The sequence below is a fragment of the Corvus kubaryi genome, unplaced genomic scaffold (assembly GCF_017639235.1).
Source record: "Corvus kubaryi isolate FWS band 111438036 unplaced genomic scaffold, C.kubaryi_AGA036_p1.0 37396, whole genome shotgun sequence".
Classification (NCBI taxonomy): domain Eukaryota; kingdom Metazoa; phylum Chordata; class Aves; order Passeriformes; family Corvidae; genus Corvus; species Corvus kubaryi.
Window position 1 is genome coordinate 23,228,179 of NW_024581135.1, and position 27,892 is coordinate 23,256,070.

A 27,892-nucleotide genomic window follows, 5' to 3' on the forward strand; every position below is an offset into this window, starting at 1 on the left:
TAGTTATGGAAGACAGAAGCCTTTTATCTAAACCCTCAGTTTGTTCATATCTATCCTTAGGAGATGAAAATTTAATTTTTCTTTTTTTCAGCCTTTCAATACAGTGACTCCAACAGAGAAAGGTTGCCTCTTAAAAGTCCCATGATTTAATCACAGAATATGCTGAGTTGGAAAGGAGCCACAACGATCATCCAGTCCCATGGAAGTTAGGAAACTATATAACACCCAAAAAAATTCATTACACCATAATTAAGAAAACAGACAATGCATATAAACTAATGGGCTAAGGAGCCATCTGTTTACACAAAACGGAAGTGTTGTTTTGTCCAAAAATCTATTATTAGACAAGGACACACAATTAGGCTAAAATTTAGTGATGTTGTCTACAGACACTTCAGATTTTAAGAACTTCAAAAGACCAGAGTATGAAACTATCGTTTCACATTTTAGCTCAAACCAGTATTATCCCACATCTAGATAAGCTAAAATTTCACACAGAGGGCACGTAAAGCCAGTTGTTCTCTGTGACAAGTATTATATGTGATCCACAGATTAGTTTATAAGAGGCTACAAGGTAAAAATTCTAAGCACTCGGACTCCGATCACCACCTAACACTATGCATTACTTCTTATTCCACAAAGGCACTAACTTAAAAAAAAATTCCAGTCCAAATCAATGCACTATTATAATTTATTGTCAATGGGAAATTCACCCTAAACCCAACATTTTGAACAATCCCAAATCATTTAATGCTGAATGGAGAGTCCAAGAAGAGAAGTATGCTTCACTTTTCTGACAAATGACCAGCTCAGAACCAGACTGATGCAAATTGTCAGAATTGTGCAGGAAAATGCCTTCTGTATTGTAACCATTTGGTGGCTACTGAGATAAATTCATTCTGTAAGGCAAATACATTGACATCAGCCAGAAACAAAGCATTCCCAAAATTAAACATAATAGTTATGGTAATATTGTAAAGATGTTAGTAGGATTATGAAAATACATATTTAAAAAGACATGTTTGGAGTTCTTCAATTTCTTAGCTTCACTTCTTTTAACCCAAAGATTACAGCATTTGATAAGCTTGTTACACTGTGAAGATGGTTAAGATAACAACTGTGCCCTCTGTGCTTTTACCTGGGGCCTAAAATGAATTATGTCACTTTACTAACCAACATTCTAATTTTTTGACTTACTATACCTGTCTGTAATACCGTCTCAGGATCAACTGATGGAAGGAAGTTCAAATCTATTGATCTTGAAAAAAATAACAAACACATTATTAAAATTTGTATTACAGTAGCACTAAAAACTTCAGCTAAGCCTAGAACTACCTAATGGTGTTAAAAGACTAAAGTTTTTTTTTCACTTAGTGAAGTCCTTACTTTTTCAACTCATTGAATCAAAACACAAGTGAAGGTGCATGTAATCACTTAAATGAGCATCCATCTACATACATGCTCATGTATTTTGTAGTCTACACTATAAATGTTTAGAATTTCTTTACACATTTCAAAGTATTTAAGGTGTATCATTTTTCAGTATTTTTTTGGAATTCAAATGAAATTTTATCATCCAAAAGCACTGATTTCAAAAAGTGAATCACACACCTCTCTCGCTCTTGTTGAGTTCCTTTATCACTTCCATTGTTAATTAGGGCAAGCTCATCCAGTAAAGATGTTGATTCTTTCGTGAACTTTTCAAATACCTAAATAAGAAGAAGGTTTTAATTTAAAAAATGAAAATTTTAGGTATCTGTATTTGAAGGCATCAGTGCAAATTCATCCAGTAGTTCCATTAGTATACTTCAGTCTCTACACAGTGTAATTATTACCCAACGTTCAGATGGTAGGGAGGAAACAACAGAAAATACAAAATTTTGTTAGGGAACACTTAAGAGCACTAAGATTCCTTAGGCAGATGGTAAGTATTACACTGAATAAAATGAATACTGAAAAAAAATTGAGATTTCTGCAAAACCTTTAAGTTCTTATGGACATATTTCTTCTACATCTTCATTTAAGCCTTTAATAATGCTAGAGAATCAAGGCATGCTGCACAACTACCAGACAGCTTACTTGAAATGATTAAAATAATCAATTTTGTGAAGATTCCAGCTTCTAATCACTATTAAAATGGACTATATTGTAATGAATAACTAAACTAAAATAAAAATGTATTATATTATACAGAAAGATTCTATAAAAAGAAATATCCTCATCAGTTTCTTTGAACTCAGGGGCTTCTGATCTCAGACAACAATGCCTGTACAGTCAAGACAACGAGCACTGTTCAGACAGTTCCTCTGTATCTGACTTCTGAGGGTTGGTTTTGCTTTTTAACAGAAGTGAGAACAACTGGGTGCATTATGTGACATGCACAGTAACTTTCAGGCCTTTTTGCTGTTATTAAATTATTAATCAGTAGCCTGCCAATGAACTTTCCTTAACTTATCTAGGACTACATAAAATTTCAGGGGAAGGCAGGTGCAGCTGCAATACACCTGGAGATCCCACCTGAAGATCCTAGATGGAGACACACATTTTAAGAACAGATTGCACAGGAAGGGAACACACTGTGTCAATGAAGATTAAATATTGTTTTGAAAATTCTATTTAAATAACTGAAAAGCAAGTATCAGTGAAAAAAAGATTAAGAACATTCTGGAGAGCTATGCACACCAACAGTTGTTAAACAATTTGTGCTGATTAATAACTAATTGGTGTAGTTGCTCCCAGACATTTACTGTTTCACAGTCTGCTGGGGAAACTGCACTGACAGAAGTTTTGGTGTAGGACAGCTTAAAGCCTAACTCTTAGTCCACAGGAACCAAGACCTAAGAAATAACCCAGGAGGATCTGTAGAGTCCAAGTATTTTTTCCTTGTTTTGGTCTTCTCCTACAGCAGCCAATTGCCCTTTATAGAGACTATGTATGGTAATACACTCAGGCTCTTCAAGAGTTAGTGTTACTAGAAGAGCTTCATTTAGGAACTGGTTTGTTCAACAAACTGATTAAATGAGCTTTATCATCCCTTGAGTAAATGCAGTATTACTTATCACAAGACTATTCATGTAAACAAACTGCACTACTACACATGTGACCATTTCCTACATGCTTTGTAGTTCCTACACAAATAAAAATTTCAGGGCTCAAGAAGGAGACATTAAAAAACCCCCAAACCCCAAAATACAGATAACTAACCAGCCTCTTATTCAACCAATCCATGTGATCATAGGTGAGAGTTCCTCCAAAATCTTCTGTTAGTTGGCATGGTTCTATATATCGCGTCAGCTTGTTAGCAGATACTAAAATAACCTGCAACAATAAAATAGATAATTTGTAGATAATGCTTCTATTTTCCTTAAGTATCTGAGAAGCGTGTCTAAGGATACTGAGCAGATCTTTCTGTGATTCAGATTTTTCTGCTAAATGTTTAAGTGAAATATGGCTGCTGGCGATTAATGTGAGCCTAAACGAGACAGGTAACTCTGAGATGCAGTGTGTATCTCATGCAAAGTCCTGTAAGAGCATCATCTCTACCACCTTGTGTATTTACAATGGGAAAAAGAAATGTGTTTCCTGGATATCTGTTTTCCTGCTGGGAACTGATGCTTTGTGATTAAGTCATATACCACATGATCTATTTCTAGTGAATATGGTAGAAGGCTATCATACTGTAAAGCACACAGTACTTTTACCACTTTCTGGCAATACTTTCAGTCCCAGAGGTGATTTTATGCCATAAAATTAAAGTGCCTGCATTTACTGTGCAAATACGCTCAGCAAAAGTTGGATCAAAAGTTGGATCAACCATACTCTTTCCATAAGTAGTCATAAAGTCAAATCTTAGTATGCTTAAAAGCCTGAGTCATTCACCCAGGAGACAAATTTAGCTCATCAGCTACATCAGGGAATACAGGAAAACACATGTTCACTGCTAGGTGGAAAACTAAATTCTGCATTCTAGAGGCTCCTGAATGACCCTTATTCATATAAGCCTAAACCAAAAGTTGGTAGCACAGCTTGCTTCAATGCCTGATATGCTAAGCCTGAAATAACCCCCATGGAAAAAAAAGCCAAAACCAACCTCTCTATGGAAACATACATATTGGCAATATATAGCCAGAAATAAAAAAGAAAAAAAAAAAGAAAGAAAATTTCCATAACCCATGAAATCATTCACATACTCTTGCAGGGCACAAGAGCTTCTATTCCAGCTCTATTTTCACACAGATACTGAAACCAAAGAATTCAGAGCAGCTCCAAACAAACAGTCATTGCAGAGGAAAACCTTTCAGCAACATCCAAATATACACTGTTGTCCTGTACTCTTAATGGTACATAGCTGCTGTAAATGGAATTGGCTAGTAGCTTCTTTAAGTAATGCCAGTAATCAGCCCAAACCCCAGAGGATTCTAGGTCCAAGAAAAAAGAAAAAAAAAACCCCTTTGTTCTTCCTTCTTTTGGCACACTTTATGGGTAATTTTTAACATTCATCTCTATGAGTTCATAAAAAAAGGAGAAAATTAATTTTGGTATGGACATTTTGGTATGGGAACTAAAGGAAACAGGGCAGCTGGTTCTCATTACTGAAATACAAGTTCTAAAAAGACCCAAATAGCCTGACAAAATGGACAGACTGTATTGAGACCACTTATTTCAGATTTGTGTTTAACTGAGATCCTTCAGGAAAGAGAGAGAGCATGGAATAGCCCTTGTAAACTTGCACTAGAGAGATGTTTTTAGAAAAAAAAAAATCTCCTGAAAAAGCAAAACCTGCACAAAAAAATATTTTAGCCATATGAGAAAATAATCCTCTGACAAAAAAGAAACACCTAAAAAAAGAGATTTGGTCAAAACCAAAATTTTTTACATCTTATTAGAAAAATTTTGAAAAACAAAACCTTCCACCTCATTAATGAGCCTTGCTGGAACTTAAGACATTACTCCCAAACCCATCCATTCTCTAGGTTTCTGATTGAAAAAACACTTCTTTCTTAAATTGTTTATTGACTGTTCACATGGCTAGCTGCTAAAATCCTGTCTGAACTTTTCAAAACATAAACAAACATTTGAATTTTTGACTAGGTTGTGACAGAAATGAAGGTTCCTGAACAGGAACAGAATTTATCGCCTGCTCTAAACCTGAACTAGTGGCATACATCCTCTGTATGCTTTAAATTAGTAAATTAGCTTTGATATTTTCTAGGTGTCAAAAGCTCAGTTTGCCTCTCTGAAGCTTCAGAAATAATGTTTTAATCAGCTACTACAGATTGATAGTCCATAAGTACACAGACCAAGAGCCAAAGAAGAAAAAAATGTTGCAAAACGCAATGTGCACAGCGAAAAAACACTTCTCTTTTAAAGATATTAATTCTACTTCAAGCTCAGCAAACTTCTGCTGTCAAGATTCCCAAAATGTTTCAAAATCCAATCGCAGTAATTGTCTTTGACGTCCTGTAAAAATAAATGTCAAACTACCAGATCCTAAAAAAAGTTGTCCCTTATGAATCAGCATTTCACCTTTGCCTTTGAATTTCATCCTTCAATTTATTACCACAGGCAAAGATAATTTACAGCTGTAAATATAGAAAGAACCCCATTTGCTTGTGACTGAAATGATTTTTTGCTTTTCTTCTTTTTCCAAGTCGAACTATGTTGATTCCAGAAAAAGGGAAAAAAACCCCAGATTTCTTAATCCAAAGTAAAACAGCAGATTATAGCTGGATGTTAAAATGAACAGCTTAAATTTCCCAAGGGAGAAACAAATAGATCTGGCCAGATGGTAAAACAAACAAACAAACAAAAAAAAAAGCATAAATTATTGAATCATTTAATCTTTGCTTCCCTTCTTACTTGATCCACCCACTCCTGACAAGAGGGACAGCTAATAAGCTGACAGTGGTAGTAGGTTTCAAAGATGTCCTATTTGCTACTGACCAGAGTCATGGACTTATCATCTGAACTCAGTTCTTTTTAAAACCTGGAAGAGTGGTAGCAGCTCTCATCCTTGCTCTACTCTAGTCAGTAAACTTGCTCTGTACAATACTGGTCTGCTAAAACATTGTGAAAGCCTTTAAAGAAATAACTCAAAACAGTGCTTTGGGAAAAGCAGAAGTGCTGTATTTTATACTAAATTCAAAAAAACCTTTGTAAGAACTGTCGAGCAAAAGAAGAAAGACAAAGCCAAAAACATGGACTGCAAGGTCTTGTGCCTTAAGTGCAACATTCTGTTTCTCAGGAGCAAAAATACATGATTTTGACCCATGCAACATGTATCTTTTGTAATAAAAAAGCTTTAAATACTGTTTGCAGTAAGCTGACCTCTCTATGTCATTTGCTGTTTTCTGCAATTTTCCTTGATCATCTATGAGGAGATAAAGGCAGATGTCAAGATGAGAGAGGAATTCTAGATATTCAACAGGACATGTAAAAGTGCCCCCAAAATGCTAAATATATCCATCTGAACTTTTCTTCTTTCTTGAGGGAAGAAATGAAAAAGTTCTTTAATACAAATGTCACAGAGTCAAACCCAGGAGCTACTTGAAAATTGGATGGTGTAAAATTTCAGTAACAAAGAGGTTTTTTCTGAAGTGTGTAATATCAGAGCAGCCACACTACTAAATCTGAGAAGGAGTAGTTACTTTCCAAAAGAGAACAATATACTTGTCTCTTGAGAATACATAATTTAAACAAGTGTAATCTAAATATGATCTTCATTGCCACAGAACTGTAAAGCAAAGGCTACCTCTTCCTGAGGAGAATAATCCTACTTTTTGATGCTAAATACTATTTCAATCCCTTTTTTGAAACACTATTTGATTAAACACTGAGTAGCATAGGATGTTATTTGTTTAATATGGAACACTAATCTAAACAAAAATCCTTTTCTTTAACATTACACCAAGAAACACAAGTTAAATATTTATCTGGCCAGTGCCATAGAAATCTGTCATACTAGAAACCCAAGAGCAGCTGGCAGAACCCAGATAAACACAAAATGAACTGTTGGCTCCACTGCCAGGAACGGCCTCCTTCACTTGTGGTTTTACCCACTCGCTCACCTTACCCTCACCCTCCAGGGCACACAGTAATTAGCGCACTCTCATTTTTACATCCCAGAGAAAAGAAAATAGGCAAAGATTCTGGTATTTTTCAACACACTCTTTTTTTGGACAGAATTCAGGATGTGACATAAACGCAAGCTTACATGCTCCAGCTCCACAAAGATGGTTCCCTGATTTGTCCAAGAACCTATTGCCTTCCATGGTAAAATAGCAAGAGATGCATGCAGATGAAAAGAGAGATGCAGTTTGTGTTGGTTTAACACAGCCTGGTTTTTAGTGGGGGCAGGAGATAAACGGCTCAAAACTTCTATGTCTGTCAGAGAGAGATGACCCTTGCCTTTAGAGGAAGAGAGCCTTCACTTCCAAACTAGAACAGCTCATCCTTAAAAGACTAAACCCCATGAAGTAAAATGACGCTGGGCAGTTGTGGGAAAACTGCTTGACCCGTGGGAGGGACTCACACTATAGCAAGTTCGGGCGGGACTGCTGCTTGTGGAGGTTAAAACCACACTAGAAATGTTCACAGAGAACTATCTTCCATGGGAAGGATGCCATGGCACAGCATAAGAAACTCTTTTCCTTAAGCATACTGAAGAAAGATTTTTAAGAAGTGAAATACTGACCAAAACCCCATGTTTTGTTTCCTTGCACGGTCATTGGAAAGAGGGAGGGACTGGGAAAGAAAGGTGTTCAGAAAGTTCACTTTGGTTCTCATTACCCTTTTTACTTTTAATAATAAATCTTCTTTATACTGTCGAAGTTTTGAACCTGTTTTGCCTTCAAGTGGTTTTTTTTTTTCAATAATCCTTATCTCAACTCATGAAAATGAAGTATCAATTTCCCCTCCTCTGCTTAGCTGTAGCAAGGAAAATGAGTGAATAGTTTTTCATGGGTGCCTGGCCATTAGCCAGCATCAAACCCCAAAACAGTTAAATAAACAATTTTAGCTGGAACTCCTATATGCCTTTTTAGGAAAGTCCATGAAAGCTGCAAATTCTGGTGCCTCAGTCTTAAAACACTGAACTGAAAATGGACAAAAATTAGGTGCTTCCTACAAAGTGTTAGTCATTCTTTATTCTCTGGAGCAATACTCTGCTTATTAGCATCATTCTTAAAAGGTAAATTAGAGACTTGAAATTTTCCAGAGCAGATGCTGCAGATGAATGATCATAAGAAATTTCTGACACTGTTACTAGAGTTAGAGCTGTCAGCTGCTACAGAAGTGTGAAGCATTTAGAACTACTCAGACTTTGGACTTCAGGATTACAAAGATCCTTCTGCTATACACTCCAATTTTTTCAACTAATTCCTAGTAGTTTAAAGCCTGGTTTTTCCTTTCTCTCTTGCCTTATTTTTATTTTATAAATGCACTTGATTTCTTATCGCCAAATCATAAGTGAACTTTCTAAAATTTTGCTCCCTGATTTCTGCAAGGATAAGAACAGCAAGCACATCCTCTTCTTTCCTGCTCCTGACAAACTGATTTTCAAAGTACTAATCTAATACCTAAATCAGGCTCAGAGATTATTTTTCCTCTAAGCTCCTTAAATGAATGGCATGTATGAAATAACCCCACTAACCTATAGGCAATTTTGCATTGTGTACAAATTTGTACATTTCTTCTATTTTTATGGTATTTTTTTCTTCCAGTTATGCTCATTGTCCTCATATGAAAAGCTCATGCTCAAATACAACACACATCTACTAAAAGAGTGATCAGTTTCACAACACTATGTAGAGTATATTAATAAAAAGCAAAAAGCAACACCTCTCAACTCTCTAAAACACAGAACTTTTTATACTCAAATCCTGCCCTTCAATCTTTTAAAACATTAACAATATTAAGTATTACGGTGTCATATATGCAACCAGCTGAAAGACAGCTTTGTAACAATTAAGACAACTCTCCTCTTATGAAGCATTGCACAGGACCAGATAAAACTGCTTCAATTAACACATGAACTGGTTGCTAATAAGGGAGGAATAAAGTTACAGAAGAAAGTTCTGCTGGAGGACAAATGGGAGTTGTCCTGAGGCAGGTCCAAAACCAACACTAACCAGAAATAAACACATGAACTTTTACTCAGCTGAATCAGCCCACCTCTTTGTACTTATCCACCCAGTACTGTTTGATCTCAGTGCCCACATTTACTTTCAATGCTTTGCAACTCATCATCACCACATCATACTCTGAAGCAGAGGATCTCTGCCTTTGAACAGAAAGGAAGACACTGTGATTAATGGCTTCATATGGTAATATTAAGCAAGGTACTAAGAACAGATCAGGTAGCAGGAAATAGGAGGTATATTCGATGCCCCATTAGAAATCACAGTTACACAGCATTTACTTCAAATAAAATGAGATTACACCCAAGTGATTAAAAAGATTTCATATTTTCATTAAAGTTCTTAGTTCATAATTATTTCACTGGTGCAAAACCAATCCTGAATTTTGCTAATAGTTACAGAAATCTAACCTGTGATCCAAAACATTATTTGGGTGTTGCTTGTTTTTAGTGCCAGTAATGCAAAACTATGCAGCTGTAGATTTGTGCATGAGTTGGAGCCTTCCACAGCCTTATCAGTGGTCTGCACTCGTATTTGGAACAGAGGAAAGACACACTACTGTCTCTGACACAAATATTATTTGCAGGGCAGAGAAGGTGGGTCATTTTTACTGAAACAGTTTTCCTGACTGCAACCAAGTAACAGAAACCAAAAGGTTTAGTTACATAATTCCCGTGGTCTATGCCAAAAATGCCAACATGATTACTGGCACAGAACATACTTCATAAAATTACTAAATTAAAGGATTATCATTTAATGACAGTTAGCCAAACCTTAAAGTGAAATAAATAATCCTTTTATTATCACAGTCATGTAAAATTATCCCTGCTTTGTTGATATATTTTCTATAGGTTTTCTGCTTATTTGTCTAAAAATACATTCTGAATCATGTTAAAGAAAAACACAAGAAAAATCTTCTAGAGGACTAACTTCCAAACTAGCAGCACCATCATATATACACTAACAACTTCTATATAACATACTTTTATACTGCAACTTGAAAGACTGCCTGAACTTACCCAAGCGTTTTATTTACAGATGTGTAGATGGGAAGAGAGAGCCTAAATCACACAGTAGGACTTCTAAAGAGGGGCTTTACCTTTATTACTGCTGCTCTCTGGACTCTTGACATTTACCTTACGTTGTGAAAGATCCGTGTGAAACTGAACATTGCAAACTTAAGCCACTGTCTAACCAGCAGCTCTTAAATCATATTTTTGAGTACAGATGGTTAGTTCAGAGGCTTTTCAAATTCTCTTGCATGTGGCTCCAAACAATAGGCTAGTTTATACAAGTGGGCACCACCACACTCATGTTTTTGATTAAAGACACCGTGGGCTGCATGCTACATGCCTGTTGTAGTTCAAACAAGATTAGCTTAAAAAATGAGTGGAAAGTTTGATGAAACAGATATTTTCTAAAAAAACAGGGAAAACTGAGGTTTCCATTAACGTCCCAGACAGATAGAACAATGGAACTGCTAACATTAATGTGTAGTCTCTTACATACACTCTGCCTCACAACTCAGAACAGTGTCAGCTTGTATTTGGCAAAGGATCTGTAATCTGTAACTGATGTCAAAGAACTCACAAAATCAGAGAAGATGCATGCAACAGCAACAAGATGTTTTTCAGAATGGTTACAGCTGATAGTGACACCATACACCATGTATCTCTACAGTCTATTAGAGAAGTCATGAAAAATTTCACACTAAACCTTGCACAACAGTTTCTTACTCAAAACACCCACAATATGTATCAAATAGCTTTCTTTTCTTGCTAAGCAAAGAACTAAATGCCATACATTTCGAAGTTAAGAATATTAAATGAAGAAAGTCTCATTAAAAATGGAAAAAGTTAAAAAGCCACAGTGGTTTGTTAAGGTTACCCACAAAGCATCTGGAACATAACTATTTTAAAGACACTTTAGTTGCCATCCAATTGTACCAGAATTTCAGAAACAGTGTTTTTGACTGAAGTAGACAAAAGCTCAACATACCTCAAAGCCAAGTCTATCTTTCTCTTTCCAAAAGCAGAAATGTGTAACCTTCTTATCCCAGAACTCATCTGGCTTTACTACACAAACAAGTGACACCTCAGCTGGAACAACATTCTGTAAAACAAATGAAAAAATAAGTAAAACATTCAAGATTAAACCTTCATTTACCACAGAAGTGAATTCCACTTAGATTTCATCATCTATACAAGAACTTAAAAACTGCAGACAGAAATTGAAGTATACTTCATCTATATCACGTACTTGCTCCATCCTGCATTGTAACAGATTGCGCTAGACTCATAGCAAAGCTAGGTCACAACTGAAAAGAAAATATAACCTCTTTACTCCCAGTCCTAAGGACAAACCATTAGTCTATGCTGTGTTAATACAGAAAAATGAATTATTGGCTAGATTTAATTTAATTTATGGTATTTCATTAAAAAGAAGAAGAAATTTTAAAAACAAAGCCTTCCACCAATATTAGCTTCTACACAGAAGGCAATCGTAATCATAAAGTTAGGAAAAAGTTGTACATGTGTTATCAGATCACATGCCAAGATTATATCCTATTACTTCATTAGTACATACTGCTTAGGCTAGAATGAAAAGGCTGAATATTGACATTTCAACACATTAATTCATTAAAATACTACCAGAAAAACATTTCTCAACCTAAATCTACCAAGTTGATTTTATGTTGTCACACTGACTGCAGATCAAGGAACAAAGACTCCTGATTACTCTAAACTTAACAGCTATAGCAGTAAAAATTAAATAATCAGAGTAGTGATATAAAGGTGGCACAATCCATGGGATTTCTCTTTAAATACCTAATTTTATTTATAAAAACTTAATTCAAAAGAAGTTAAAGAAATCAGCAACAAAAAACTCCAATTCATTCTTGCACCATTTTAATGAATATGCAAAAACGATTTCGAAGTAGACAATGTTTTGAACACAGAAATGTTTTTGAGAACTACATACAATGAAGCAGACAAATCTCATGTGATCTGCACAAGTGATCAATTCACACAGGAAAATCTTTATTGCTTCCTTCTCAAACTCAAGATACAAACGTGCAAGTCATGTTTCTGCAAGCTTTGCACAAGCAGGACAAGTGCTGCCAGGAAGCCAGGCAAATAAGAGCATGGGCAAAGAGCTGACCTTCCCCACTAGCTGCAGTTCCCACTGAACCTCACAATCACACCGTGGCTGAAGCAAAACCCAGTCAAGATCATAATATGAACACAAAGGATTCAAATACTGTAACTCTATTAATAGGAAAACCGTCCTAGTCAAGAATAGGTGAAAGACACCTTGACACAGACTTCAAAATCCAGAAACAACAATGACCCAGCAGGATTAAAAAAAAAAACAACTGGTATTTGACATACTTTCTGATGCTTCACTTAAGTCTGAGAGGAAAACTGCTCTGATAAAGAGAAATCATCTGTGCAGTAAGAAAGGCAGTAGTCCAAGTGTTCTAATGTGTTAGAAATGCCATATCTCACATTTCCTTTGACCACTGAGATCAGAAAATAATCCATACAGCAGAAATAGGACTCTATTGTAAGCACACAGTTCTGAAGAGTTAAAATATTTTTTTAGAATTCTTTTTTATTGGAAATTGTCACTTTTCTTCTTCTCCTACTTTTTATAGTATTCAGAACATAATTAGTGATTGGAATTATGATCCACAACAAAGTCAACTATATCCTACTGCAAAGCAAACCTTGTAGTACAGCATATATATATATATATATACACATCAAAACCGGTTCAGCTGCAGTATCTGTGTCACCTGCAGCCCTGCACACATTCCTACTGCTCATAGTTGGTAATGCCAGGAGTATATTTCTGTATTTTTTTAACTAAAACTCTGTTTTCGAAAAAGGTCTACAGCTGTGTGTTCTCATCATATTAAGAATTTGTCTCTCACTTGAGTGAGCTGTAGCATCTGCTTTTCAGAATTTCTTCCTGCACAGAACTCATCACAGAACCGTATTTTAAGGAAATTACTGCCTCTACAGTAACACAGCCATTTGGTTCACATCCATAAAACTGATCAGTCAACTATGATTGTATGAATATTTATTTACCTGCAGCATTAATACAACCGTCTTTACCACGTTCCACTGAGATTTTCTGCCATCCACTATCACAGTGAATCCTCGGGCTTTACACTTCTCACTAGAAGAAGAAAAACACTTAAAAACCATAAAATTCACTCTAACAAGTGTCATACCACGACTTTGGATTTCAAGCCTCCTGTAAAATGCAACTACATAGCTTTTTTCCTCATAGAAACACTGTCTTACAAACCTTAAGTTTACTTACTTACAAATAACTTCCAATTTTAATGCTCCAGCATATTATTAGATATTCCAAATTAAATTTTTAAGTAGCACTGAAGTGTATCTCACAATACAAGTATTTATTTAAACTGTAGCAACCCTGAAAAGGTCTCATAACTGTTAAGCTCACAAAATCCTCAGAAAAGAGATCAATTTACAGTGTCATAAGGAAGACAAAGGGATGTCAGTTTTCACAAGGTTACTTCTGAATTGGCAAAGATTTGAGGATACATATCGCCTTGTGCATGTCCTAATAGGAAACCATCTAAGCATGCTTAAATTCTATCCTGAACAAGTAAGCTAGGAACTGCAGTGAAAAAAAGCCTCTACAGGACACAAGCTTTGTCTACAGATCTACAAGACAAGACTATTTTAGACTGCTATCACCTCTTTTTGTTCTAAGAAGGTTTGAGTCTGTGTATACTACAGAAAAAAAAAAACAACCCCCCTCAAAAAAAGCACTAAACCCAACACCCCCCCCCCCCCCAACCTGCTGAAAACAGCTGCAAAGCCAAAAGTTCAAAGGTGGTGCTGCTCAAATAAAAAATGGTAGAAAATAGCGAAAACTTTCCTCATTCTCTGTGCATTTCCACAGACCTCTCCAGCTCATTTCAAACTGAAGCTGGCATCAAGGTGCTCACAACAATGGCTGGATAATGTTCAGTGGTGGCAGCAACCTCTGGATATCACCAACAGCTGGGAAGTATTACCTTCCCACAACCAGCACAGGACCATCCAGAAGAGGACTTTAAAGTGAGCCCATGTTTCAACATTAGTTAGCACACTAGATATCATGTCCCAGGTTGAAATTCTTGTGTTGGCAAAGTTATAAGTAAATAAAATCCATGACATTTACATTAGGTAGGAAAGTATTACGTAATCTTTCCCAAATCTGCAATTACAAAACAAAGCTACTTCTGTAATCTCCTTAGCTTACAAAAAAACAAAGCATGTAACAATAAGCATTATGTTTCACAAGAAGAAATTAACTGTTATTTATTTCATGTTTAAGCTGAGCTTCATCAAGTATGGGTGGAAGACAAATTCATCTTGGAGTTTAAAAAAAAAAAGGGGGAGGTGGGGGGAGGTTACTATTCTGTTAAGGAAAAAATAATTACAAAGTTGGCTGCCAGTCCATGAATGCTTTTGGTTTTAAGGAACCTCTAAGATTACACACATGATTTTTCTGGAAGCAGTCCGAACATTTAGGCTTCATGAGTGCAATGTTTAATCAAAATCAACTCAAAAGGCACACTACTACTGCTTTTAAGAATAAGGTGAAGAGTGTTACTACAGCATCTTGAGACATTACTTCCTTAGACTTACTGGAATCTAGCTTTTAAGAATAAGGTGAAGAGTGTTACTACAGCATCTTGAGACATTACTTCCTTAGACTTACTGGAATCTAGCAGTATCAGCATCTGCTCCTCTACTATTAAACCTATTAAAAACCCTGAAACCCAACAAAACACACAACCAATCAAATTCAGAAGTGACCTACCACTTCTAGAAAGTTCAGCCAATGCAAATGTTTGTATGCAAGTTAAAATAAAAAATAAAAAGCTTGGTGATTTGAGCCACAATAGAGAGAATACAACAAAGGAAGCAAACTTTAGTACGAACAGACAACAGCATAACATTGCCACTATTATTCTTCTTCAGTTCTGAACAGACCTCTCCAGAATCTGAGAATTTTAAATTCCATCAAAGAAGGGCATAACAGTAGACTTAAACACTAGGAATAAGTTGTCTTAAGTTTTAGGATGGCTTCACACATATACTCCAAAGAAATTCTACCCAAGACACTTTAAGCAGTTACGCCCCTCAAATCTTGGACACAGCCAGCCATCCACAGTAGACTGACGATCCCAAACCAGTTGTAGTTACGTCCTATATCATGCACAACTGAATTAAAAGTTAAACATATTAGGTTACCTTACACAAAGAACTGGGGAAAAAAGTAGTATTAATGTTGCTTGGACAGCTATCTGGGTTTGGGACAATATCCCTCCCCTCAGCCCTCTTTTTCCCAAACATTGTTCAGCAGGTTTTCCAGAACAAAAATGAGAAGCACTTAGGCCAAAAAGTTTGTATTTCCCACTGAAAAACAACATGCAAACCAAAATGACAATGATTTTTCCATACTGCCACCAGAGAAGAGAGGTCATTTTTTCCACAACTGACAAACAGAACATTAAATGTGGGAACACTGACTTCACTTTCAAACAGATTTCCCAGTTTCTACTGAGTACAAAGAGCGCTTTGGTTCAGCATTTAGACAGTTATTATTACACTGATATATGTAAAGACATACATCAGGATGAGACTGTGGAATAATTAATGCTTACTAGAACAAGAATGCCTGCATCTGTTCCGTAAATACGGCCAAATCCTTAAGTCAATGATAGGACTTGTGTGGATGACCATTTGGTATTTCATCACTTTACAAAAGACAACAAGCTGTTTGAAAAACCCTGAAACTTACACAACTAAAACGTTGTGCAGTATACTCATATACCTACTGATGTTGTACTTTTAATTAATTTGAAATTATTCTTTACTGCTCTCTCACCAATCAGAATTTTTTAAAGTCTTATCTACAAAAACAACCCCAACACTGGATCCTTTAACTGTATTTTATAAACATTTATAGATCACAACATGCAAAGTACACTGGATGTCTTTAGTTATGCCATTGTTGTCCAGCTTCCAGAAGAGAAATTTGAAAAGATACAAAAGCAAGCATTTATCTGAGAGGCTTCATTTCTTTATAAAGCAGAGGCACAAGAGGAAAAAAAGAATTATGATAAAGAACAATCCCTGGATCTTAAGAAGATAGAAATGCAGGTATCTACACCAGGACCAAAAACTGTCACTGTAAGCTTGCAGTGGCAAATGCACTGAACTTCAACAATGATTTTACAGCAAGCTATGGATGACAGGATACTCAAGCTGTCATTCAGCACATTTAAACAGTACCTTAACTTTAAACATGAGTTGCTTGCTAACTTCAGTAAGACTGTGTATTTTTAAACTCAGTGCACACTGAAGCTGTACAAGCTACAAAGCTTAGGCACAAAGCACAGAAAGGGCAATAAGCAATGCTGCCTTTGCAAGCTTAGGAGTTTGATTGGAATGGCTCATTAATTTACTTAGCAATTTAAGTGCATGTTCATTAAAAAGAAATTATGAAAAAAGCTATCCCAAGAAAGGAGAACATAAGGACATAAAAGGACATAGACAAGCCTTAGTATATATCCCTTAGCTTATTGGGATGTGTGTTCCTAACTCAGTCAGACAGTATCACATTCTACACAAACATTTATGTAAAATTAATTTGGTATAGAAGAGTAAATAAAATTAAAAACAATAGAAAGATGCCTTCTACAACTGCAAAAGAAACCAACCCAGCTCTGAACAGAATGCCTTCCAAATCACCTTGGTATACTTAGAAGGTAGTCTAGTGTGACACTCAGCTCATCCATACTCGTCTGTTCAAGGCATAATGGAATTGTCAGAATGAGGCCACTTCTCCTGTCCTTCCCTCCTGTTTCAGAAAGAAAAAGTAATTACAAAGTTAATGTGATGACGTTTAAGCAGAAGAAATACTTTGCAGTTAAGTGGTCTCAAACCTCATGATAAAAGCAATCTTTAAACTGCTGTGGAAACCTCAGCTGACATTTCACCTCTCAGCTGTGAAGACTCATGCACCACGTGGATATTTAAAACATCATCAGAGCATAGCCCACATCCACAGCTGTCACAATTTTTCATATAATACTTTCAAGACAAACAATACAAGTGTTCCAGAAGCATTATTTTTGCATTTCTAGATTACATTATTAACAAGCATCTCCTAGACCTTCTACACTACCAGCCTATCAGAAACCTAGTCAGCTCCTAAGATGAGCATGTACCAACTGGAGCTCCTAGAAAAGGAAGACTTTTCTAGTCCAACTGACTACTAAAGGGGGATCTTGTACCACACAGACTGCCCATGGCACATACTCTAAACTGGCAGTTCATTCAAACACAGAACAATTTCTAGACCTACTTACAAACAGCTAACAGTCACCTCATTATTAAGACAAATACTTCCGACCACTTGCCTTAATCTTCATATGTATTTTCAAACCTTTCTGGTAAAAGTTATATGAACAATAATAGAAACAGTAAATTTTAATATATTATCTACTTTATTAAGGGAAAAAACAAAACCACAACACACTTAAGCACATGTAGGAGTCAATTACTAAACAATCTTCTCCATATTTTAGAAAAAACTATACAAAGAGAGCTATAATCACAGGTTTATTTGGGTGAAAATGAAGCAAAGTAAATTTCCGTAACCTGAGAAAGAACATCTTTGTTCTCAAACTGTGTTATTCACATGGCTAAAGCAATTTAATTATGCTTTTGGTTCACAAAGTTCTTCAACAGAACTGAAGTTCTATCTAATCAGTAAGAACAACTTTTTACAGAATAGTAACAGCCGTGCAGAAATAAGCGCACAAGCACAGTCATGCTTGCAGACTCATACACACATGTTGACATAATTTGATAAGAATTCTCCCCATCCATGAGGTGCAGGCAAGATAATGACAAACACTGTTTACACAATATATGTTGGAATCTTAATTGCAACAGGCTTTTTATCCTTGTTTCCAAAGCTGTGCAAACTCTCTAAATTTGGAGTTTTAAAGATCCCCTGACACAGGTATTTTCCACATTTTCATAAAGGACCTACTGCTTTCAGTGGTCCACTGCAGTAGTTGTGTTCCCTCCCTTCCTCCTTTCTGGGAGAGAATTGCTGCTGGAAAACAGCAACACACTTTTTAGTAACTGTAATTCTAAGCGGAAGAATTGAAGAGTGGTGTTGTATGAGAAAGGACAAATGCACAGATGCTTCTTGCAGAAACAATCTAAAGCAACAGTTATTTACAGACTGTCCACCCTTCTGTTTCTGAATGGCAGAAAGCCTGAAAACTGGAGTGAGGAAGCAGAGAAAAAAGAAAAATACTTGGATTTAAACAGCATTTGCTGAACTGACTAAACAAAACACAACCCAAATCCCAGAAATATAATCTCCTGACATTTCACAAAAAGACTACAATAATTATCTAAATTATTATTTCACGACAAGTCATCTTGTGTAACAACTAACAGGTTTTTCCCCCAGCTTGTAAACACTGCTTAGGAAAGCAACTGAGAGCATCACAAAAGAAAAAAAAAAAAAAAGGAAGTTTTTAGTTCATTTTGCACCAAAGTGGTTGTTCAAGGCTTTTGGTTGACTTAGGAGCTTGCCTTTTCTTCTGTGCTATGTGTAATGACCTATCAACATGAAAGCCACACAGCCATGGATTTCAATTAGAAACCACTGTTTGGCTTCCAGAAAAAGGCAGGATCAACAGTATTTGTACCAATTTAACTCAAAAATGACGAGAGACTTCAGCACTTAAACACTGCAGAACACTTTCCTAAAATATTATTTTTCCAAGTATATGTTTTTAATCAGTAATATATTTTAATTTGTGAAATCATATGGAGTAAAATTGATTTAAAGATACATGATGAACCATTTTGTGTCTGTCAAGTTCCTTTACTCACACTGAAGAACACTAAAAAACCCTGTTGCATCAAGCTTCGTCATTCATTAAATTAAAGCACCCATTAATACTAAACAATTCCAAAAAGATCAAACCTACTTAGAACTACATAGGTCCAAAAGGGTTCCTAGCATTCAAAATGCCATTCAGTAAATTACCTTCCACTAAGAATGTCTGTATTTCGAAATGGATCAGGCAGCTTTAATAGCAATTTGAAAATGCACTCTAGTTAATGAGAATATCCCCTTACAATATAATGCTGAACAACAACTTACTACAGATCTGCTGTTACTATGAAAGAACTGTCCCAGGCTTTAATGTGAGTTGAGTCTTAGGGAATTGATTGTTTTTAAACAGGAATTGCTAGATTTGCAATTGCTGGAGACGGTGGGCAAATTCAAAGCAAAATAAATGCTATTAACAAAAAAAACAGGTTTCCCTTCTCAGGTGACTGGAGCAGGCTAAACTAGACTAGCTAAAAAAACACACTAAAATAAACTAAATGAGAAGAATATTTATGGCAACACTTGTCAGTTTTTGAAGTTGGCAAGTGTTCTATAAGTTACCTACCTACACTAGATCAGACAATCGAACACCAAGAACTAACACAGCTATCTATGACAGCAGTGAAACCAGCAGGAGAATGTCATTCACCATTTGAAGTATTCCCTCTCCTCTTTTTTTTTTTTTTCTGGGATAGGGAAGAGAAAAAGTTACCTCCAACATAAGATTCAAGAAGTTTTAATAAATACAATAATAATTACAGCCTTCCCTGAAATAACTACCTGGCAATAATCAAACCATTGCAATGCATGGCTAATTCTGCTTCCACATGTTTTTATGCTGGAGAAAAAACAGGTGAAAAGGAAGGAAAATTTTTCAATGGAAAATCCTGAAAACATTCACTCCGTATCTCTAAAACCACAAAAAAAACCCCAACTAGTAAGGATTATTTTTGGATAGCTACTAAATCATCATTCTCTTACATAAAGACTGAAACTTCCTAACAACTTTGTGGGTTGAGCTACAGGCTACAGCAAAACCAAATCCTGAACACCAACAGCTTGGCTACTAGATAAAAAGTTCAAGAGATTCTTTTGGAATATGACAAAGCACTAATCAACAATGTATTTCTGTTAAACATCCAGCAAACACAAATAAGAAACTTAAATATCCCATCCAAATTATGCAGGGAGGAACCAGTTGAGTAAAACCGAAAGCGTACCTGAAAGAAAAGCCAATTTTTTCTTCAGAATGGGTAATATTACTGACGCTTCCATTCTACTTCAGATAATTTTTGCAGCTCTGAAACACAAGAAGTTGAAGTTGTCAAGCATGGGAAATCAATTGCAGTGTTTCCAGTGTTACACTTCTGAATTCTTCTGAAGGAAGCATGGAACACTTTAACCAAAATCCAAGATACTGTAAAAACTTAAGATAAACATCTTTGTAGGCTTTTATCCATACAAATATTTAATTAAAGATTCCTTTCTCCTCATTGGGGGCTAAGAAACAGTCCAACCACAAAAACCAAAGCAGAATCTCAACCAAAGACATCAAGATAATTTATATAAAATCCCATTTCCCAACCCTATTAAACTACAATTCATTTACAGGTACGTCATCTGTTTGCTCATTCAGATGTAAAATAAATGCAAATAAGATTGCACTTTTGCACAGTTTATCTCATATTACCAAGAATATAATAATTAGCTAGATATGTTATGCTACATTTATGTCAGGACACTGCCATTACCCTGTCATTAGCAGGGCTTCAATTGAAGAAAAACATCCAACAGCCCGAATAACTATGTCCTAACTATAACCTATACCTGGAAATGCTTCTGCTTCTTTTGCCTCCTCCTTACCCTCATGCAATTTTTATTGCACTGTGAACCGCAATTCATCGTGATGAAGCTTTTTTGCTTCATTGACAAATCCGCGGGATGCCTGAACTGCAACCTCCTCTTCCAGCCTACATGAAGTAGCAACTGGCATCTGCTTGTAAGTTTCTGAGGTCATACTTCCACAAATCAATCCAAATAATTAAAAAACCTAATTCTGCACAGAAACATGCAATTCAAGGTATGCGCCAGTATCCAGTCAAAATAAAAACAGATCCAAAAAATTTTTTTTTTCCATTCCAGGACCAGGGCTTCAGACTGCAACCCTGGAATTCTCCCTCTGGATACTTCAGGATGTACACAGAACATTTTTTCCTGGCATGGGGGAAGTTAACTGAATAAAAACTACAAATGATATAGGAAAAAAAACCCAAAAAACCCAACAAATCCAGAGAAATCCAAATAGCCTGAGGTAAAATAGTTATTCCTTTTCATGTTAAAAGAATAAGCTTCATAACAAACAAATAAGGAATTATCATATTATTATAAAACAGAAAAAAATATTTCAACAGCTTTTTACTGTCTCTTCCTGTTCCAATGTGTAATGTGTCACAATGTTCATTCCCATCTCTTATCCCAAAATCTCCATATTGAAGTGTAATTTTGCCAATTATATAAAATTCACACTTCATGTATTACAGAAGGAAACAAACAACTTTCTGTTCTCTCAGGAAACTGAGTCCCATGACAGCCTGTACTTTGAACAATTACTCAAAAAAGCATTCTATTAAAGCTTCCTGTATGCTTTAGGCAAAAACTTGTAGTTGTTTGTTGCATAAAACACAAAATTTGAGAATTACTCAGGCAGTCATTTTTTTCCCTGAAGCCACTCTGTGTACACTTTTAAACTTAGGCAGTTCCCTTTATATTCTTTTTTCCAAGATGTGGAACACATACCTGAATGATTTTTCTCCCTCCTCCCCAAGTTATATTTCCAAATTATTACAAATGCCTCTTTATTATAATCAATGAATGAAGTTCAAACCTACATACAACTTCATTATCTCTGTACTTTCACATAGGAACAAAAGTCTGCATCAGCTTACTGACTCTAGGGAACATGTTTCTCTGCTGTTCTGAAAAGACCTATTTATTTAATATGAAAGCATCGCCTGGCTTTCTGCCACAGTAGTGGCACTGTCCATGGATCAAAATAGTTCTTTTATTCAGTATTTCCTGGAACCAAAAGAAGCATTCTGTTCAGAGCGGAGGGAGGTGAGTCAGACCAATGAGAACAATTGCTGATAATTCCAAACACCTAGACCTTGCTCCAGAAACTCCTGAAGTTTACACTTACCTCAATTCTGTGAGAGCTAGAAGAAAACTCTCACCAGAGCAGGTTTATCAGAACATGTCAGAAAAAAAAAATCTTCACGTTTAAAAAACAGTCTTAGTGTTAGAATTAAACAGTCTTAGTTTAGAATTAAACTGTCTTTTTTTAATATTGGAAAGCGAAACAATTCCAAGACAGCTGGCATCTACTTTCCAATGGGAGCTACTAAAGGTGTTTTGAAAAGGTACACTGCTTAAAAGCAGATATAAATGTATTTAGACCCACAAAATATATGTAAAGTGTTCAATTCGTTGGAGGAAGACAAAGTGACAGGTTCTTAAAATTGTTCATCAAGCTTTCAATTTAGCATGAGGAAAGAATGATTTGTCGCTCAATACTGTACCACTACTTAGCTGAAAGAAACAGATTCAGTATCTATGCATCAATAAAAATCCCATTTGGTTTCATTAAACACAGAAAAGCTACAGAAGAAAAATGAGGGCACTGAAGAGAACAGATTTCACATGAGGAAAGTGATATACTTCAGGAAGCTGCATTTTATCACTTCCAAATCAAAAGACACAACTTTTATACACTAAAATGTTACAGATATGAAACAAAGAGGTTAAATGTGTTTATCGAATTTCAGAAACTATTTGAGTGCTGTATGCCCACCTGCAATCTACTTTGCCATAATACCATAAAATGCCATATACCAAACTGTAAAACTTGTAGTTCTTTTATTTAACATGCTTCCGGGACACATTCAATGCACATTGAAAAACCTCACTGAACCTGTTTAGAATGACATAGGCTTTCAGGTTATTAAATCCATATAGCAATGTCAGTCTGCAACAATGTGTTCATTCTTTCGAAGATTTCCACAGGAAGGTGGCAACACTAAATTCACATAATACTTGTATTTAAAATCTAAATATTTGAAAGGCATTCCAATGATATAGAAAACTCTTTCAATCCCCTTGACAAGCAGAAACTAATACTATTTGTGGAGAAAATTCTCTTACATACAAACTTGGATGAAATACATATACATTAAGGAGAGGATGGTAAGTTGGGGAAACAGTGAACAAATAGTTCAAAAAAGTTACAGAACAGGTAAAAATGCAAACAATACTTCAGGCTGCACTCCAACGTGAAATCAAACCACTACTTGGTAGGATGCATACTCTATCATGTCTAGACTCTGGAACTACTGTAAATTACATTGTTTTACTCCACACATCTAACATTTCAGAAGTTCTTCCAAAAACAAAAAACCAAACAAAAACAAGCAACCCCCTCCAAACAAACACCAAAAAAAATCCCAACCAAAAAAAAACCCCCACCAAAAATAAAAAAAACTCGCACACAATAAGTACTATGTGTAATTCATCAAAGTGCAGAATTTCTGATGAATGGAAAGTATCACCTGCATTTTGTGCTACCCATCTTCATTGTCTTCGAATTAAAAATATTAATAAGAACCAATGTCCAGACACTGTTTAAAACCACTGTAAAAGTCTATTAAAGATGGGGGAAGAGGGACAAGTTGACTAGACAACTGGAAGTAAGATGTCAAAGAGAAGGTGTCCTGCAAGTAACAGGTGTTTTCTTTCTAAGCAACACAGTGGAAACCACTGGTCAAACACATTAACAATCAAAACAAATTCAGGCTTAATGAGAATTAATATTAACATTTTTATTCATGTTTCTTAGACCTGAAACCTTTAATACTCTCACTACATGGTGCACAGTCTTGAAATGGATTAGTCTGCATATGAGCATCTGTTGCAAGTTTCAAAGAAGGAGTACTTTCTTCATTCCTTTAGCATGTATCTCACAGGAGCATGTAGCTGGTCTGTTAAGCATAGGACTACAAGTAAGAAAAAAAAATCTGGTTTCTATTCCCTGTTCTCCTATGAAATATACATATGGCTTTCAGCAAGTCATTTATCCTTTTTAGTCTCCATTCAGTTCCTCTGTCTTATTCTCTTTTTACAAGAGTATTGTGATGTTTAATTCATTAATGTTTTTGAAGACTTCAGAGATTAGAAGGAGCTCCACAAATCTGCCTATAAATAACCCAGGAGCAGATGGGCAGTTACATTCAAAACTGTAGCAGCTTGCAAGTCCAGGCAGAAACAATAGCACAAATAACAACAGACATTCTGAACTACCAAAGGAAAAAAGCCTCAGATCATACAGAATGGAAACACTTTTTCTTTTAGGTCAACTTTTGAATTGCAGACCTTCAAAACTAACATCTTCTTTCTCTGAAGCCAGCATGCAGGCTTTTTCAGATGCTAACTTCAACCCACAAAGCATTACCCTCTTTTTCCATGAATCAGCTTAAAACAAGTTCACCTGTTCCACACAGAAATAAAATCCACATATAAAAGACAGAGAGAAAGCCGAGTATCACCATTATCTATGTAGATTATTATTTCACCTTCCTTTAAAGTTACATTAAAGGTTGCCATCTCTCCCACAGCAAAGTTGTACAAAGAGAGAACACAAACGAAGGCGTCTCCAGGGCTGATGCCCCAGGGTAATTTCTGAAGCACAAACTTGCCCCAAAATTAGAAAAAGGCTGTAAATATTTATTAGTTAATGCTGTCTTCAATTAAAAGGCACCTGGAACTCGGCTACTCAGCTGGACAGTTTCCAAATAACAATAAAACCTGACAGATGAACATCAGCTTACGTATGCAAATGCAGTATTCGGTTTTTACTCTTTAAGGTATTGTGAGCAGCACTAATAAATATTTAACATTAGAGCCCTCAGGAGAAAAGGTAACTCCAGATATTTAAAGAAGATCAAGTTTTTTGCTTTTTCAACCACTTCAGTATTTTTAATTTTTTTACTATCTGTAAAAACTGTCCAGGAAAAAACCACGGAAGTTTCATGTCTGAAGTTGTAAACATGTCTGAAGTTGTAAACAACAAAAATATTCCTGATCTTCTGTAACCTGCTAATTCACACTAAAGAAGTCAGAAAATGAAAAACACAGACTGAGTAATTTCATGAGCATGTAAGCTTCTTTAATTTTAAAGCAAGATGCAACCATACAATGCCATTTCCATTACACACGCACTGTGAGTACTCTAACTCAGCAACTTGCCACGGCAGTTCAATGCACAGACTGAAAATGTGCTCTGACTTGGGTTAAAGCTGAGGTTAACAGTGTGCTAGGCCATGATCCAAAAGCACATTGTCACAGCCACAACAGATTTAAGCTTGGAAAAATTCCAATTCTATTCCATTTTCACCTGAAGGTTCAAATCTTGTCTTCTAACTAAAGCTAATAACAGACTTTGGAAGAACTGTCTGTTAACTACTTCCTTTATTTAACCCATCTTCCATGTTCATTTCCCACCCTTTTTCAACCCATCAACAATTCTGTGAAAAGTGAAATAAAAAGATGAGCAACAAAAGGAAGTGATGAGCAATACAATGAATAGCAAACCAGCAAATGGAAAACAAGTGAGTAAGAGGTTATGCCATCTGAGAAGAAAAAGACATTGTGTGTCTGAGTTCTAACTTTGATCACAGTCAACTATTCATTTCACACAAGGGCAGAGCTTTTCCTCCGACTTCAAGCAAGTGACAGAGGGGGAAAAAAGGAAGAGTACGAAGCACAGAAACAATGTAACTAGGGATGCACAGTAACACCTGCATGTACAGCTGTGAAACACAATACCAGCACCTCACTCTTTCCATACAACAAGGTCAGCCACAGGATACTGTGCGGCAATGAGCGCACTCTCAAAGAACAGCACTCCTTGGGCTCACTGGCCATGTTCAGAGAGCAAACTTGCCCAGGACACATGCAGACCTTCATAACAATGCTACAACATGCGACATCAAAGATGACAGCTTGCTAGAGTTTTCTGCCCTTTCCAGCTTCAGTCCAAGCCAAACACACGGTCTATGTTAAATTGTAGCAGTTTTCAAGCCTTTTTAACCTAGAATAGTAGAGAAAATAAGCCACAGGTTTTGGATGCATCTTCACATTCCCTTTTCTGCCACGTTTTTACAGTGAGAGACACCATTTACCTTCCTGCACACACAGCTTGCCCACCAGCAACAGAAGACCAATCTAGCTCATACCCTCCTTCCTTTACAACAGACAGCCAAACCAGCAGAAGTTGCAGTCATCTGGTATAGTCCCATCTCACTTAACACTCTGAAGTGTTAGAATTGAATACCACAGAAGACATAAAATGATGCAAGTTGAGAGGCTGCTTCTTCCACCACTTTCTACATAGCAATAGGTCAATTGAAATGCTATGTTCAAAGCACAGCTGAGACATTTTCTCTTCCTCATCCCACTTTGCTAAAATTCATTAAAAGAAAATTCTCCTTTTTAGGTCTTAAGATTTTCCTTAGTCAGAAGTCACATGGAAATAATACAGAATCATACAGATTGCAAATTCTACCACAAAAGCACTTTGTGAGGTTAGGGGGAAGAAAAAAAACCTACGAATAGTAAAATAAAATTACAAACTCCTCTCCTAGCTCCCTCTCCTTAAAAAAAAAACCAAAACAACCCAACAAACAAAACAAAACCAACATACAAGTCACAAGTGTTTGGAAAAATGAATACCTTATCACCAGGTCTTTAAGGAACTGTCTAAAACCAGTTCGTGATGAAAGATCAGAAAACTCCTATGCCTTCAGTACTTCATTAAATGAACTAGGACAGTGGGTGGAATGAAATTGGACAATCCAGGCCGTGGGCAGCCAAGTCAAAAGACAAACAGCTGTACTGATGAGTGCAACTGCTGGCAGTCCAGAACAAATGAAAACCACTTTCCTCTGGGGTGCAAGACTAGAACTTCTTGTTCTTTCTGCAATATTCTTATATAAGAAAACAATCTACCACTTCATAACAATACACATATTTGGCATTGGTTACAAGTGCATGTGGCTCAGGGCCTCAGGATTCATTTCCCAGCTCAGTATAGTGACACTCGACTGAGTGGAAGCAAAAAGAAATGCTCCATGACACTGAAAGCCATCTCGAGTAGCAGGGTATGAAAGGGAAAGGTACTGTTTGAAAGGGTAAGTCAGGTAGGGTGTGCAGACAAAACTGCAGCAGACACAAAAGCAGTCATCCTTTTGGAGTGGAGAAAACTGATCAAAACAAGATGACAGTGAAGAAAGGGCAAATAAAAAGACTATTTACAAATCCCTAAAACTCTGGGTTTGATACCTGACCAAATAGTTACCAGCCCAATAGTAAGATTTTGTGTGGACCTTGAAACACTGAACAATTTCCTCTGCCTAAAAGGAAAAAAAAAATTTAAATTAAAGTTGTGTGTTCCCCTGTCCTCACTGCACAATACACAAAGTATCCATGATGAGGGTAATAATAAAAATCCCTTCAATAAGAAATATGTAACTTGAAAATTTTGTTAATGTTAACCAAACATGAAAGAACAAGAGATTGAGATATACCAGATCTGTTCACATATCTTGTTCAAATATTTCAGAAATCCATTAATTCACTGCTCTACACAGTAAAAATAATTATCTAAGATGTCCTTAAATTAGAGGGTGCAGGAGAAATAGATCTTAACTTTCACAGATGTCTTCAGTTTTTGTAATCAGATTAAA

At 36.1% G+C, this 27,892-nt stretch overlaps 1 protein-coding gene across 7 annotated transcripts in view; it reads right to left on the reverse strand.

The window, feature by feature from the left end:
* The window catches only part of SESTD1 (SEC14 and spectrin domain containing 1), a 51,653-nt gene that overhangs the window by 18,927 nt on the left and 4,834 nt on the right, over positions 1 to 27,892 (reverse strand). For 6 of the 7 annotated variants that reach the window (XM_042040751.1, XM_042040745.1, XM_042040749.1 and 3 more), the window contains 7 exons: positions 20,321 to 20,400; positions 16,928 to 17,036; positions 13,235 to 13,325; positions 11,136 to 11,249; positions 3,205 to 3,318; positions 1,612 to 1,709; positions 1,203 to 1,258 (listed from right to left, as the gene is read on the reverse strand). In XM_042040751.1, coding sequence (XP_041896685.1) covers positions 1,203 to 1,258; positions 1,612 to 1,709; positions 3,205 to 3,318; positions 11,136 to 11,249; positions 13,235 to 13,325; positions 16,928 to 17,036; positions 20,321 to 20,375 — 637 coding nt within the window. In that variant the 5' untranslated portion in view covers positions 20,376 to 20,400. Of the gene's footprint in view, positions 1 to 1,202; positions 1,259 to 1,611; positions 1,710 to 3,204; positions 3,319 to 11,135; positions 11,250 to 13,234; positions 13,326 to 16,927; positions 17,037 to 20,320; positions 20,401 to 22,947; positions 23,068 to 27,892 lie in introns of all 7 variants that reach the window. The other variant, XM_042040746.1, reaches the window with a different exon arrangement.